Source organism: Odontomachus brunneus, unplaced genomic scaffold, assembly GCF_010583005.1.
Source record: "Odontomachus brunneus isolate Ranch 3 - 2012 unplaced genomic scaffold, Obru_v1 Obru_scaffold_031, whole genome shotgun sequence".
NCBI lineage: Eukaryota > Metazoa > Arthropoda > Insecta > Hymenoptera > Formicidae > Odontomachus > Odontomachus brunneus.
The window spans coordinates 1,581,224-1,594,368 of NW_022639481.1; the positions used below are offsets into that span (position 1 = coordinate 1,581,224).

At 41.6% G+C, this 13,145-nt stretch overlaps 1 protein-coding gene across 3 annotated transcripts in view; it reads left to right on the forward strand.

Annotated features, from left to right (window-relative positions):
* The window catches only part of LOC116843317 (sodium/calcium exchanger 1), an 88,972-nt gene that overhangs the window by 4,972 nt on the left and 70,855 nt on the right, over positions 1 to 13,145 (forward strand). For all 3 annotated transcript variants that reach the window (XM_032813666.1, XM_032813664.1, XM_032813665.1), the window contains exon 2: positions 2,887 to 3,159. In XM_032813666.1, the coding sequence (XP_032669557.1) occupies positions 2,887 to 3,159 (273 nt within the window). The remainder of the gene's footprint in view (positions 1 to 2,886; positions 3,160 to 13,145) is intronic.

Below are 13,145 nucleotides of genomic sequence, written 5' to 3' on the forward strand. Positions count from 1 at the left end.
TATATAACAAATTTGCTAATATTAAAATTATCCCTGTCATATTCTGAAGACTTGTCTCTAACACTTGATTACACTATTGTATTTGTGTATTTGTTCTTACTGGCTTATTTCATTTCTACATTGATTTAGAAACAAATTTTTTATTCCAAATCAATTTCATGTATGACAAAATACGAACTGTTAGATACTTGGTAAAAATATATAAAGGATCATTGAGAAAATTTATAAACACGGATAATGATGCTTCAATGCATACAATCGTTGCTAAGAAGTAAAATAATTTACGTCATTCTAATTAATCGTTGTGAGATCGCCGGTAACGAGGTTACAACATAAGCTTAGAGCATACAAGCAGGCAGGAGCCCAGAAAAAAGAAGCTGAGAAATCTAGTAATTCAAACCAAGCCAAGTCACGATCTAAGGTAGTCCTTTGTTAACCCCTCTTCGAATGCAAGCTACTCAGCAACCCACAAGTGCCAGATTGTAGGCAGATATTTCGCAAGCATCGAATAGCTAAAGGAGTAGTGAGACTGAAGTACATGCTGTGTACAAATGCGAGAACAACTTGTTTCGAAGAGCACAATACACAGCACCGAATGCCCGCAGTTTAGGAAAGGTGTTACTGACGAAGTTTATTATAAAGTTTTCACATATCGCGAGAAAGCACAGTAAAAAGGGAAATTAAGAAATAAATGACTGCCGCTTATCGCAGCAAAAAATGCATTAAAGTGTATGAACAATCCCGATTATTCGCCTGCAGAATCGTGCATAGTTACATAAAGATGCGCGTAACGATGATCAGTTACATTGGCGCCTCTTTGTCCGACAAAAGTATTCAAATCACGCAGTCTATCTAACAATGGAAAATAAACATTAGCTAAGAGCCACTCTGTATTTAGACCACGTGCCATATTTCTCAGTATCTCCGATGTATCCCTTCAAAAAATATATAGATTTCTCATCAAACATTTCAATATTATCCTAATCGAGATCTTAACTTTTAATTAATCTATGTTTATTAACAGTTAGTAACAATTAAATTCACAATCAAACAATGAAATGTTATGTTAAGTGTGAATAATGCTCGTCTAAAGGTCAAAAGGAACTATCATCTATCAATACTTGGCTTAGTTTAAATTATTGAATTTTTTTAACTTTCTCCTTTATTGGGACTGTGTCTATTTTGCGCGCTTCATCTATCTATTTTGCAATTTTGTTAGGAGCGATCTCACAGCAATTAGGACGGTGCAAGCGATTTTATTCCTTCGCGCGACAATTGCGTGCGATTTTATTACTATTGACAAAGTTCCAAAGCAGGTCTGCAATGTTTGTTGATCCAATTTGTGCTTATTGGCGCACCACTAACCACGTTCAGGCTGTCGTCGGCCCTTCAAGTATCATGCCCCGCTTGCCATTTATAGGCGCGCCAAAGGAAATATTTATCGAGTTTATAACTCGGATTATAGAATGAGGAGAAAATACGACTTACGTAATTCGTGCGTTTGTTGATGCCTTTGTGAGTGCGATTACAACAAATCGCGTTTGGAAGTGTATTGAAAGCTTTCAAGGAGGGTTCAAGTGCGTCCTTTCTAAAAGCTCTCAATGCACTTGACCGTTTCTTGCATTCCGGCTCTGTGCTTTTCAATTAATTTCTTTCTCTGAGAAAAGAACAAAGAAATTTCCCCGTTCGCTTTTATTCTCGGCGCAAATGTAAAATACGAAGTTCGATGCGAGGTGTTATTAAGAATTGTAGTATTCATCGTCATTTTCTATTCTGGTGCGAGTATGACGAACAAAGCTTCTCGCAATAATTGAAAAATGAAATTGCAAATTGACGTTAGAAACGTCGAAAGGATATTTGTTTTTCTCTCAGACATCTTCCTTTCAATGAAGGAAATTCAATGTACCATAAAACATATTATAGGTATTATAGAAATATAACAAAAGGGGGAGAAAGAGGAGGAGTAGAAGGAAGAGGAACTAGTTAACAAAAGATTTATAAAAGGGAAAGATTCAAAGTATATAAATGGAATGGAACACATATCGCTTCCAAGGAAATATCTTTTAAATAGACACAGTAAAACTTCCGATAAAACTTCTGTTTTTAACGACAATGTTTTCTCGCTCATTTCCACTGTGTTCTTAAAATTTTGAATAGTTTCGCCGAAACACAAGCTATTTTCCAATTTAACTCGTTTGCACTTTGTTACCTTTTGACATTAAAACAATTCACACATACGCGCGCGAGAAATAAAGAAGCTATGAATTATATCGGTTATCTTCGGATTCGTTACGTGCCATATGCAATGATCATTAAGTAACAACGGTTCCCTTCTCGACCCATATCACTAACAATTCGTGTAATACTTTATCAGGATAATCGATACGCGAACGTAACGCTGTAAGAATTCAGATTCTCCCGGGTATTATTTTTGTCCAATTGCCTTCTCATGTGTTCCTCACATTCGTGAATAGCGCCCGCTTTTCACAGAGGCGCGAATATATAGATATATATGTTATTTCACTCGTTGAGAGAAGCAACACCGGTGTCTTGGGTAGCCGTGCAGGATGTTCTAGATTTAGTGGATCAAATAAAGGCGAAAAAAGAGAGAGAAAGAAAGAAAAGAAAATAAGCAAGAAAAAAAAAACGTCTCGCAGAAAGAACATCAAAAGAAGGCCAGTGGATAAAAATAAAGTCTCGGGTGAAATCTGCCCTCGAATGGCGAATATTCAGCTTCGAGATTATAGACCGCGACTCGCGCGAACTTGATTAAGGTATCCCGCAGAGCGACATTTTTAGCCGGCAGAAGTAAAGGATCTGTCGACTGTTAGATTATAAGACTCGCGATTCAAAAGCTCGATTCGACATTAGATCTCTGATTTTCAGGCTCAGTAACGTGTCGCAGCCGGCGATGCTGGTCTCACCGAGCCTAGCAACGGTGATGATCTTGGATGACGATCATAGCGGCATCTTCGGCTTTCCGGAGAGGGACGTGGAGTTGGTGGAAAGCGTGGGCCAGCATCCCCTACGGGTCGTGCGCTACAGCGGCGCCCGCGGCCGCGTCATCATCCCTTATCGCACCGTGGAAGGCACCGCAAAACCCGGCAAGCAATACGTGCACACCGAGGGCAGTTTGACTTTCGAGGACAATCAAACAGAGTGAGTGACTGATTATTCCTTTGAGTCAGCTAATTCATTGTGTAGAATCGATTGTGCCGCGAGGGGCGAGAGTGTCGCGTTATATTGGGAAAACGAGTAATCATTTAAACTACCTTTCCGTATGCTCGTGCCATTTTCTATTTTTCATCTTGTCACCGTCGACTTAATGGCAGCCTTATCAGTAGCTTTTTCACTTTAATGGTCACTGTTCGTTAATATGGATTAGGAAAGATAGGCTCTATGTCCGAAGGGAAGAAAGAAAAGTATTTTCCTCCTTTTCGGTAAGCGTTGTGAAGTTGAGGTAACACTTGGGGGGAATATATAAAAAACTCCAAACTCATAAATAAAAAAAAAGTCAAGAAATAATGAATGTATCTTTAGCAGCTAAAAAAGAAAAGAGAGTATATATACACATTATATAAAATGATTTAAAGAAGGAATCGGAGAATTTAGAAACATAATTTATACACACACACACACACACACACACACAAAATTATGAATGTATTTGCAGGAAAAGACAAAACGCAATTGACGTTTCGATTTTTCTTAACGTGCGTTTCTTTTTATTGATATTTTTTTATTATATTAGCAGACGTTAGCAAAGATAATATACACACACGCACATCTTGTTATCCTCTCCATTAAAGAAAAAGAGACGTGGAGAAAGAAAATTTCGTAGTTATCGTGACGTGAATGAAAATGAAGAAGAGGTAATCGACTATTTTCATAATTTACAGTTTCTAGATGGAGAAGTTACACATTGACTCGTAAGATCGCGTCAAATGAGCGGTTTAAGGTCGTAAAGGGGAGGGTCGATGAGAAATTCATTGCCACAAGGGAACATATATATATATATATATATATATATATATATATATATATATATACACTCACACGACACACACATATATATATATATATATATATATATATATACACACATATGTATATATACACACACATATATATATACACATATATATATATATATATATATATATATATATATATATATATATATATATATATATATACGACGTAACATCGATCAGGCGGTAAAGAGAGAGTAGGCAGATGGGGGAACTGTTTATTATATATTTATTACACACACACACACACACACACACACACACACACACGACGTAGATCGTGATTATTTACTCGCCTTAAGCGTTAATCGTCCCGTTTTAATTGCCTCGTTTATCGGAACGAATGTAAATTTGTTCTTCGACTGTTCGGTTTCGGTTAATTATCTATAGGTGTTAACAAACATAATTGCGAATCGCAAATGCAGTCCGGCGCATTTATCGACTATATTATCGAGATTGTTAATTTCGTTATTCCATGTAGAACGAAATCACTGCCTGGCTAACATCGACGCGAAGTCCGCTGGCTGAAGAACAGCCCGCTCTTTTTTATCGATTTTAGATGAAAGTGCATTATGCATCGTGGCAGATTGCGAGAAAACTAACAACCGACGTATCGAAGGCATAGCTTACGTATGTATCGTCAGCAAGTAGAAAAGAAATTTCGTCAACTGCCGAGACAGGACTGAATAATCGAGAGAGAGAGAGAGAGAGAGGGAGAGGTGCAGTTTTGTCTTTCTTTCGGTAAAAGAAACAACGAAAAAAAAACAGCGAATTTAAACGCAATATTGAAAAAAGTTATCCGATAAAAAATTAACGAACAGATATGTCCGATCAAAATATCGATGAATTTTTGTATCTGATCAGGAAACATACGATGAGAAATATCGGTTCATAATTTTTGATCGATTTATCTGATAAAATGCTATTATGGTCGGAAGTATCCGATAAAATTTAACCGGATATCCTGGTCCGATATAAAAATTGATCGGAATTTGATTGGAAATATCCATTTGTTAATTTTTTATCAGATAATTTCTCTCGGTGAACGAAATAGATGCTAATTAACTTTCCAATAAAACAGCGCGAAGATACTGCGCTGCACGTTGCTGTATCTTAGGTCGTTTGCAGAAGAGAGAAACGTTTGTCATCGTTTCTCACGAAGGACGGCGGGAATCTGTTATAACTTGTAATACAAAACGCAGGTCAGACAGTGTTATCCGATTGTATCGGTTACCGAAGGTGCTCGCAGCGAGCGTGTTACAACCGCAATGGTTAAGCACAATGTAAGGCTCGATCGTTATCGCGGCACGATCGGTAATTAGGAACTCGCGCCGGATAATTAGATCGTCGGATGTTATCCGGTGCTCACCCCGTAAATTAACGGTGCAAAATTGCACCTCCACGAAAATTACACGGTGGCATTCCAGAAACCAAAATAGATTGCGTGATGTACGCACGAGGACGAAGGCCACTTTGTTACTTCGAGTTCGGTCGCGCCGCGAAGCCTGATTTTTATTATCGATCTGTGAAATTGTTAAGAATTATCGCCTGACTGCGCGTAGTTTGCAAATTATCGTTTTCTTTCTTCTGAGTTACAATTCTACTCGACCACGAAACGAATCTTTTATAATTTCATAATTGTCCAGAATTATCCTCCGACTTGCGTTACTTTATTTGCAAATTATCACTTTACCACTTTCTCAGTTAAATTCTGTTCCACGACGCAACAAATTTTTCATGATTTCATAGTTGTTCCGAATTATCGCTCGATTTGGTTTGCAAATTATCGCTTACTTTCTTCTCAGTTAAATTCCGCTTGGCAAAGGAAACTAATCTTTCAAAACTGCATAATTGTTAAGAATTATCGTCCAATTTGGATTGTTTCATTTGCAAATTATCGTGTACTGCCTTCTCAATTAAATTCTACTCGCCGATAAAACTGACCTTTCACCATTTCATAATTGTTCCAAATTATCGTCCGATTTGAATTGCTTTATCTGCGAATTATCGTTTACTTCCTTTCCAATTTAATTCAACTCGACAACGAATCTTTCGTAATTTCGCATTCGTTTGCATTTTGTAGACGCAATTTTTCGGTTGCGTCGGGATATTTGATTTCTGTATAATTGAATTGTGTTCTATTTATTTATAATCGATAATTTAAGTATATACTTCTCTCCTCTAATCCTCCAGGGCATTATACCGCCAGGCACGAACTTGTCTATCGAAATTTCCCCTAACAATGCTCGATCGAATGTGCCGAGCTTGTCTATCGCAATTAACTATGCAACAGGGGATACTGCACGATGCCGCGGCTCGCACAATACACTCCTATCACGGCCTTATCAGTAATTAGCGATTCGTACGGGACAATTAGACGGCCGGCCTTTCATTCACTCATGATCGAAACCTTGTTTCACAAAACGACGGGACTAATAATAATTCGTAGCCGAAGATCATCAACGCTTCAAGAAGGATATTTTTAATTGTGCAATTCTTAAATTCCTCTTTTCTCTCTCTCGAACTTTATCGATTATAATGTTAATGTCGTTAACATTTTCATAAAATCGTGATTCACGCGTGGTTTTACTATCTTCGCCCTTCTCTCTCTCTCTCTCTCTCTCTCTCTGTCTCTCTTTCCATTCTCATAAGCTTTACTTGTTCTCAATCTGAGCCCCAACAATCGCGTCGTGATACTTGTTTCCGGTAACGTGCCACTCTTGCAAGAGGCATTATTCTAATTTCTCGCGATTGTTCCAACCCCTTCGTTGTCTCCAACAACGTTACATTGGAGCAGACTTAAAAGGATTCCTAAACGTTAAGTCGGGTACACGACTGGACTGATGCCAGAAAATGGAGTTTCGAAAGAGTTAAATCGGAAGTTTTAGGGATTATGGCGCGCGCGCCATAGAGAGAGAGTTTGTAAGTGTGTGTACGTGTGCGTGCACATACTATATTTATACCTAGAGTTTGCCCATATACAACACGCTATATTTACTTACGTAACATACGGCGAGTGGGCGAGCCGAGTAAAACGCGGCGCGTTAATTTTCCGCGAGGCATTAATTTCCATGAAGAGCAATGTGTCTTAAATTCGTTTCGCTTCTTCCGTTTCTTTTGTTCTTCTTTTATTTCTTCTGCGGATCGTAACGTCGATCGTTGACGTCCAAATTTATAAGTTCCCCCGAGGAAAGCACGAGTCACGTAACAAGTCGCGTCACAGAGAAACGTTTCGCGCTTCCACCGGCGACGCGACCTTATGAAAATATGGAAACTCGTAGTGGATTCGAGATCTACGCGAAAATATCAAAAGAAATCTACTGTTCACTCCGGTGCGATCCTGTCAAGGAGTGTTCAGAGTCTGCCAAGTGTTACGTTACCTGCGATGTGACCTACAAGCAAGATAGGAGCATCGGGAGATGCATTGTCTCACTACAAGGTCTCACTACGAGGCTCTGAAAAGAAAAAGGAAAGATCGTCGAATCGACGGAATTTCTCGATAGAAATTGACAACGATTGAGACCAAGACGGGATTTATGGACTTTCTTTTTTCCGCGCATCGCGGATTCATCGACGGGGAAATCTCCTGAAGCAGAATAAGATATTGCGAAGTTGTTCGCGAGGATTTCCAGTCGGGATTATTCTCTCTAGAAAACACAAACATTTAAGCAATAACGCAGTCAATCCGAACGGAAACCTCCTCGAATAACTTCACGATAGTCTCTCGAAGTGCATCGGCAAAAATATCTCTGATCAAATCGGGGAACACAAATAAAAAAAATATTCATATAAAATTAATATAATGAAATTAACAGTCGTTGTTTCACATAAACAACAGTATATAATTTTGTCAGGAGAATTTTAAAGTCTCGAATTTTAATAAAATTAATAGTAATACATTTTAATTGAAATAATTTTAATTGTAGACTTTTTAATTTCAATGTCGTATAATTTTCTCAATCCAATTACGTGTCAAAAATAAAGATATTCTCAAAATAAGAATGTTTTCTTTCTTCTGTGTGTAAAAGAACTATTTCATTGGTGATTAGAGTATATATTCATTGATTTTCAATGAATATATTTCCACTTTACTGTTCCATCTTATATTTCACTGATTTTAATTTCCGGTAAAAGCGAGATTTTACTGTAAAATCTAACACACAAATTCGTTATATATGCTCCATAAACTTTTTGCGTTCGTGACGATGGAATTAATAACTTCCATGAGCCTTGCGTGCGTTAACACTGTTTGCAAAATCGATAATCGACAACAAGAACAGCCGCCATTGTTAACCCATCCTTTTGGCGAGATTCTAGAATCAATCAATTCAAGATTGTAGAAGAAAACTTCATCGATTGTACTTTAAAGAGAACGCCTGCCCAGCTGTTGCGACAGACTCAAATTTCGTAGGGAATGGGGAAAAGGAATGGGAGGACGATTTACGTAAGAAAAACTAAGTCTATCGATTTAGAAAGGTTCCGTTTAAAATTAAATTGCTAAATATAAAGACGCTCGTCGAGGTTGGGACATCTTTCTGAAGGGCACTCGAGGGTCTCCAACGAAGCGACGTGATTATATTACACTAGGAGGCCGATTCTAACGCGCCACTTTTTCGACACGATCCGTCACGATCTACCTCACGTGTTCGGGGAAACGTTGGAGACACGGAGTGTCTCGTGTCGTGAAAGCGCCGATTATAGTGGCTCAATGTTTCACTAGTTAATAAGAGAAGACTCGTATACTCGGGCGTTATTACCTGCGCTCACCTGGAACGTGCGCGAAATGAAAAGCGCGCGACATTGAGGTCAGTGGGGAACGATAATGGACATCGCGTTTGTGCGCGAAACGTGCGATTTTAACTTTACGGCCCCATTAGACACGCTTACGTCTTTGCCGTCGGCCTCTCTCGTTCGCGGGCGAATTATCGTGACCAAGTAATCGGCGATAACGTGCGCGGCGAAATTCACCGATTTAGATGGGAGTTTTATCGCGATGCGACCGGTCGCTCTCGATCTCCCTCGCGAAGAAGAGCGCCAGTTCTCGCCATCTATTTTGACAACGATTGCTGAACACTTGTATCAAGATTCTTCTCTATGATAGGATCTCACCACTTAAATTTACGAAATATACCAACCAAACACCGGAGATTGGCGTTAGTGAATTTGTCTTAGGGACATCTGGAGTCATACTTTGAGAGAGAGTTCTCGCCCGACTGCACGTGAGGAAAGAGGAAATGTGCCGCCTTTGTCGTCCGCGTACGTGCGCTGATTTATTCGCGTTAATATTTACACGCGCGCGATTATCGAGAGAGAGACGATAACGTTTATTTGCTGTAGCGCACGTGGCGCCGAAAGGCGTCCATTATCTGGACTGTACAACGACCGACGATGATCTTCGCGTCTCCGAAATCCTCTGAATGTGATTTTAACCACTCCGTTCCATTAGCCACTGTTTTGCTACGTCCGTCGTCAGTCCTTCTTCTCCTTCTCCTTCCCTTCCTTATCCATCGATAAAAACCGACTCAACGCGCATTCTCTCTGCTCAAGTCGCAGCAGTAACGAGAAAAAATAATTTTCCTAGCCCTTCCGCGAGGGTGGAGACCGCCTAGCGACCTTGAAAATCGCCCGACGTGTGTCTCAATTTTTTCCTCGTTTTCTTTCTTGTCTCCTCAACTCTTCTCAAAACTCGTAAGCTCAAGCGCGTATCATCCGGTCGTTCCTCCGCTCGTACGTGTTTGTCCGACGAGAGGTCGCGGACGGGTCGGGGATTACGCTTATTACATCGGCGCGATTACACGAATCCGTGCTTTCGTGGCAACTTCAAGTTCCTGCGGAAGGATGGCCTCGCGCGGAGCTGGGTAGCCCGCGAGTACACTTGTTCGTGACCCAGCCTCAGATTCGCCGATTTACGTAGAATCACGGTGAATTCTCGCGGAGAAATCTCCGCCCCCCTCCTCTACTTCGTTACATAACGCGCGCATGCTGCGAGAACGAGAGTGCGCGTGCACACACACACACACGTGGACACACATATGTGCTTACATCTGCAGCTTTATCCGAATAGTTACGGAATTAATCCAGATTTCGCGGCGGAATTTCTATTGAAGGAAGTCGTGAAGAATAGCACGGCCCGTGCACAACGGTAAATCGCCGAAAATACCACGACGGCGCGTCCTTTTGCGGCAAAATCGCTCTTTCGCGCGAGGATCATTCCAGTCGCTCGAGGATAAACGATCACGCGCCTCGCGATTTCCGGCGATGAGTCTCGCGCCGACGAACCGCGATAGCTCGGGCTCCCAGGCGTGCGTTCGAAAACTCTATTCGAGTGCACTCGCTGCATTGGAGTGAGAAAGATACAGGAGTGAGATAAATAGATAGATAGATAGTTTATTTACGCTCTGGGGTAAAACCCGTTAAGCTACAAGAAAAGAATAAATGGCTAATGAATAATAATATCATAATATAACAAAGTAAGAACAAGGCACAAACTGACCGCATCATAAAGAAACAAGAATATCGGAAAGAGTTGTTTAACGCACGTAAAAAGCAAAGTCATGGCACAGCATAACAAAGCACGCAAACGGCATAGCAAATGGAATACATGCTCTACGCAAAGTACACCTTAAGTTAAGGTTAAATACAAATTAATTACAATTAAGTAGAAGAACACGAGAGAAAATTATAAACCTAGGCAACGCAGAAAGATTATATGCCGCAGAACAGGCAGATATAAATATCAGACAAGAGATAAAGAGAGAGGAGAAGCACCCGGGTGAAGTTTTCGAACGCGCCTCTGGAGCAGCGGTGCTGTCGGAAGAGGCGACGCCTTCTGATCATGTGACAAAAGCGAGACATCGAAGGAAAAGTAGAAAAAGGGAAGAGGGAAAATACGCAATTATTCGGAAACACGAGAGCCTTCTCTTGCTTCGCGCTTAATTGCCGAGACACGAGCGGCATAGCCGGTGCAGTCTGATGACAGCGGACGCAGGGGTGCATTCGCGCTGCATTCCACGGGCTTCCCACCCCCGCATTGGCCCATTTATGGGCTCGCGCGACGCGAAGCATCGCGCCACGACGTCGCGTCTCTGCACCTGCATGCTCCGCTGCATCTATCTCCATTTCGTCGATGAAACGAAACCCCGGACAAATTACTCCCTCACTATCCCATCTCTTCTCCTTTTCCTCCTGCTTGCGAAAACACCGCAGCCAGCCCGCGTTTCCTCCTCGCGAAATGCGATCTGTCTGATCTGGACGCCCGACAACATCCCAGCCAATTGTATCGTTGGTCTTGGATTTTTCACATTCCCTTTTTCTCTGTGTTCTTTTTTTCTCTCGTAGATCTCGCGACGCGGATTCTGTGGAATTAGACGGAGAGACATGCACTCGCAATTACGCGAAATATCCTCCTCGTGCAATGTGATACGTCTAATTCGAATGGCCAACAATATCTCAGCCGATTGTATCGTTGGTTTAAAATTTCTTGTCATTTTTCTCTCCTTTCTGTTTTATGTTTTATTCTTTTTTGAAGATTTCACGACGCAAATTCTGCAGAATTAAAAGAAGAGACATGCACTCGCAATTACGTGAAATACCTTCCTCGCGCAATGTGATCCGTTTAATCCGAAGGACCGACAATATTCCAGCCGGTTGTGTCGTTGGTTTCGAATTTTTTGTCTTTTTTCTCTCTTTTTACTTTTATTTTTTTTTAAGATTTCGCGACGCGAATTTTGTGGAATTAAAAGGAGAGACTTGTACGCTCGTAATTACGTGAAATATCTTTCTCGCGCGATCCGTTTAATCTGAACGCTCGACAATATCCCAGCCGATTGTGTCGTTGGAATTTTTGGTCTTTTTCTTAGTTTGAAGATTTCGCGACTCGAATTTCGCGGAATCAGAAGGAGCGACATATATACACACACACATACACACTCCCGTGGCAATTGCTTGGAATATATTTCACGTTCGCCTGCGTCCGGCTATATTCCACGCCGTATATCGCATCAAAAGGGTTAGTTCGCAAATTACAGGCTGCGGAAGGTGAAGCGGATGAGACGGGGGTGAATTGGGAATAGGAACAAGTGTTTGCGAGGCGATTATGTGCGCCGAGGGCTGCGGAGCGTGAATAAATACAGATGTGTGTTCCCGCTTTGAAGGATTCGCTTTGATTGCCAGGGCAATACGCAACATTCGGAGCAAACGTGGCGCCGCTACATTAAACACCCTGGAATAATTCGCGACGTTTCAGTTATGCAGCGTGTCCCTCTCCCTCTCCTTCACGTTATACATTCAACACGCCTTCTTAAAAAGTCTCTGCCAAGTTCTTTACGAATTCGCAGCGAATAAGAAATTAGTTTCGGAACGTCGGACTTTTTAAGCCCGCGTTCTCTTACGAAACGCGCGAGTATCACGCGGGCTATCTCGGAGTACGCGGCGCGACCTAAAAAGGGGCGGCGAAAATTCGCTGGAGATATTCGTAACGTGACTCGCTGATGAGAGTTCGCGGCGGGGAAGAGCTCGTCGATAAAAATTCTGCAACAAGAGCTCGCGCTGAAGATTCAAAGAACCGGCGATTATCGATCGGGGCGCGATCCAAGTCTAAACTAAATTCCACGAACGTGGCCGCCGCGTTTCCGTAAATCACCGGACACGTTTATTTATCCCCCTCGAGAATCGCGGTGTGCGTTTTACGTAATTCACACGCACACACGTACACACATACACACACACACACGCGCGCGTGCGCGCGCGCACACACGCACAGCATACATACAGACACACATTTACGCGTGAAGCGATTTACGTTCGGATTTTACATGTGACCCATACCTTGTGTATGTATCGATGGACACGGTGTAATTGGGACATTATGTGGTGTGCTGTACAGCACCACGAGAGGTGGCTTTAATGCCGTTAAATGCGGCCGAATGCAGCTTTCGTTGCAGTTCGCACGAGAGAGTGGCACTCGACTTTCACGATAAATCTGCGGTAAAATCGCGCGATTGCTCGCGCGCGAACGCCCGGACCTGACGATTACTGCGATAAAATTAGTTTAGAATGACTCTCTCTCTCGCTCTCTCCCCTCCCCTCCTCTCTCTCTCTCTCTCTCTCTCTCTC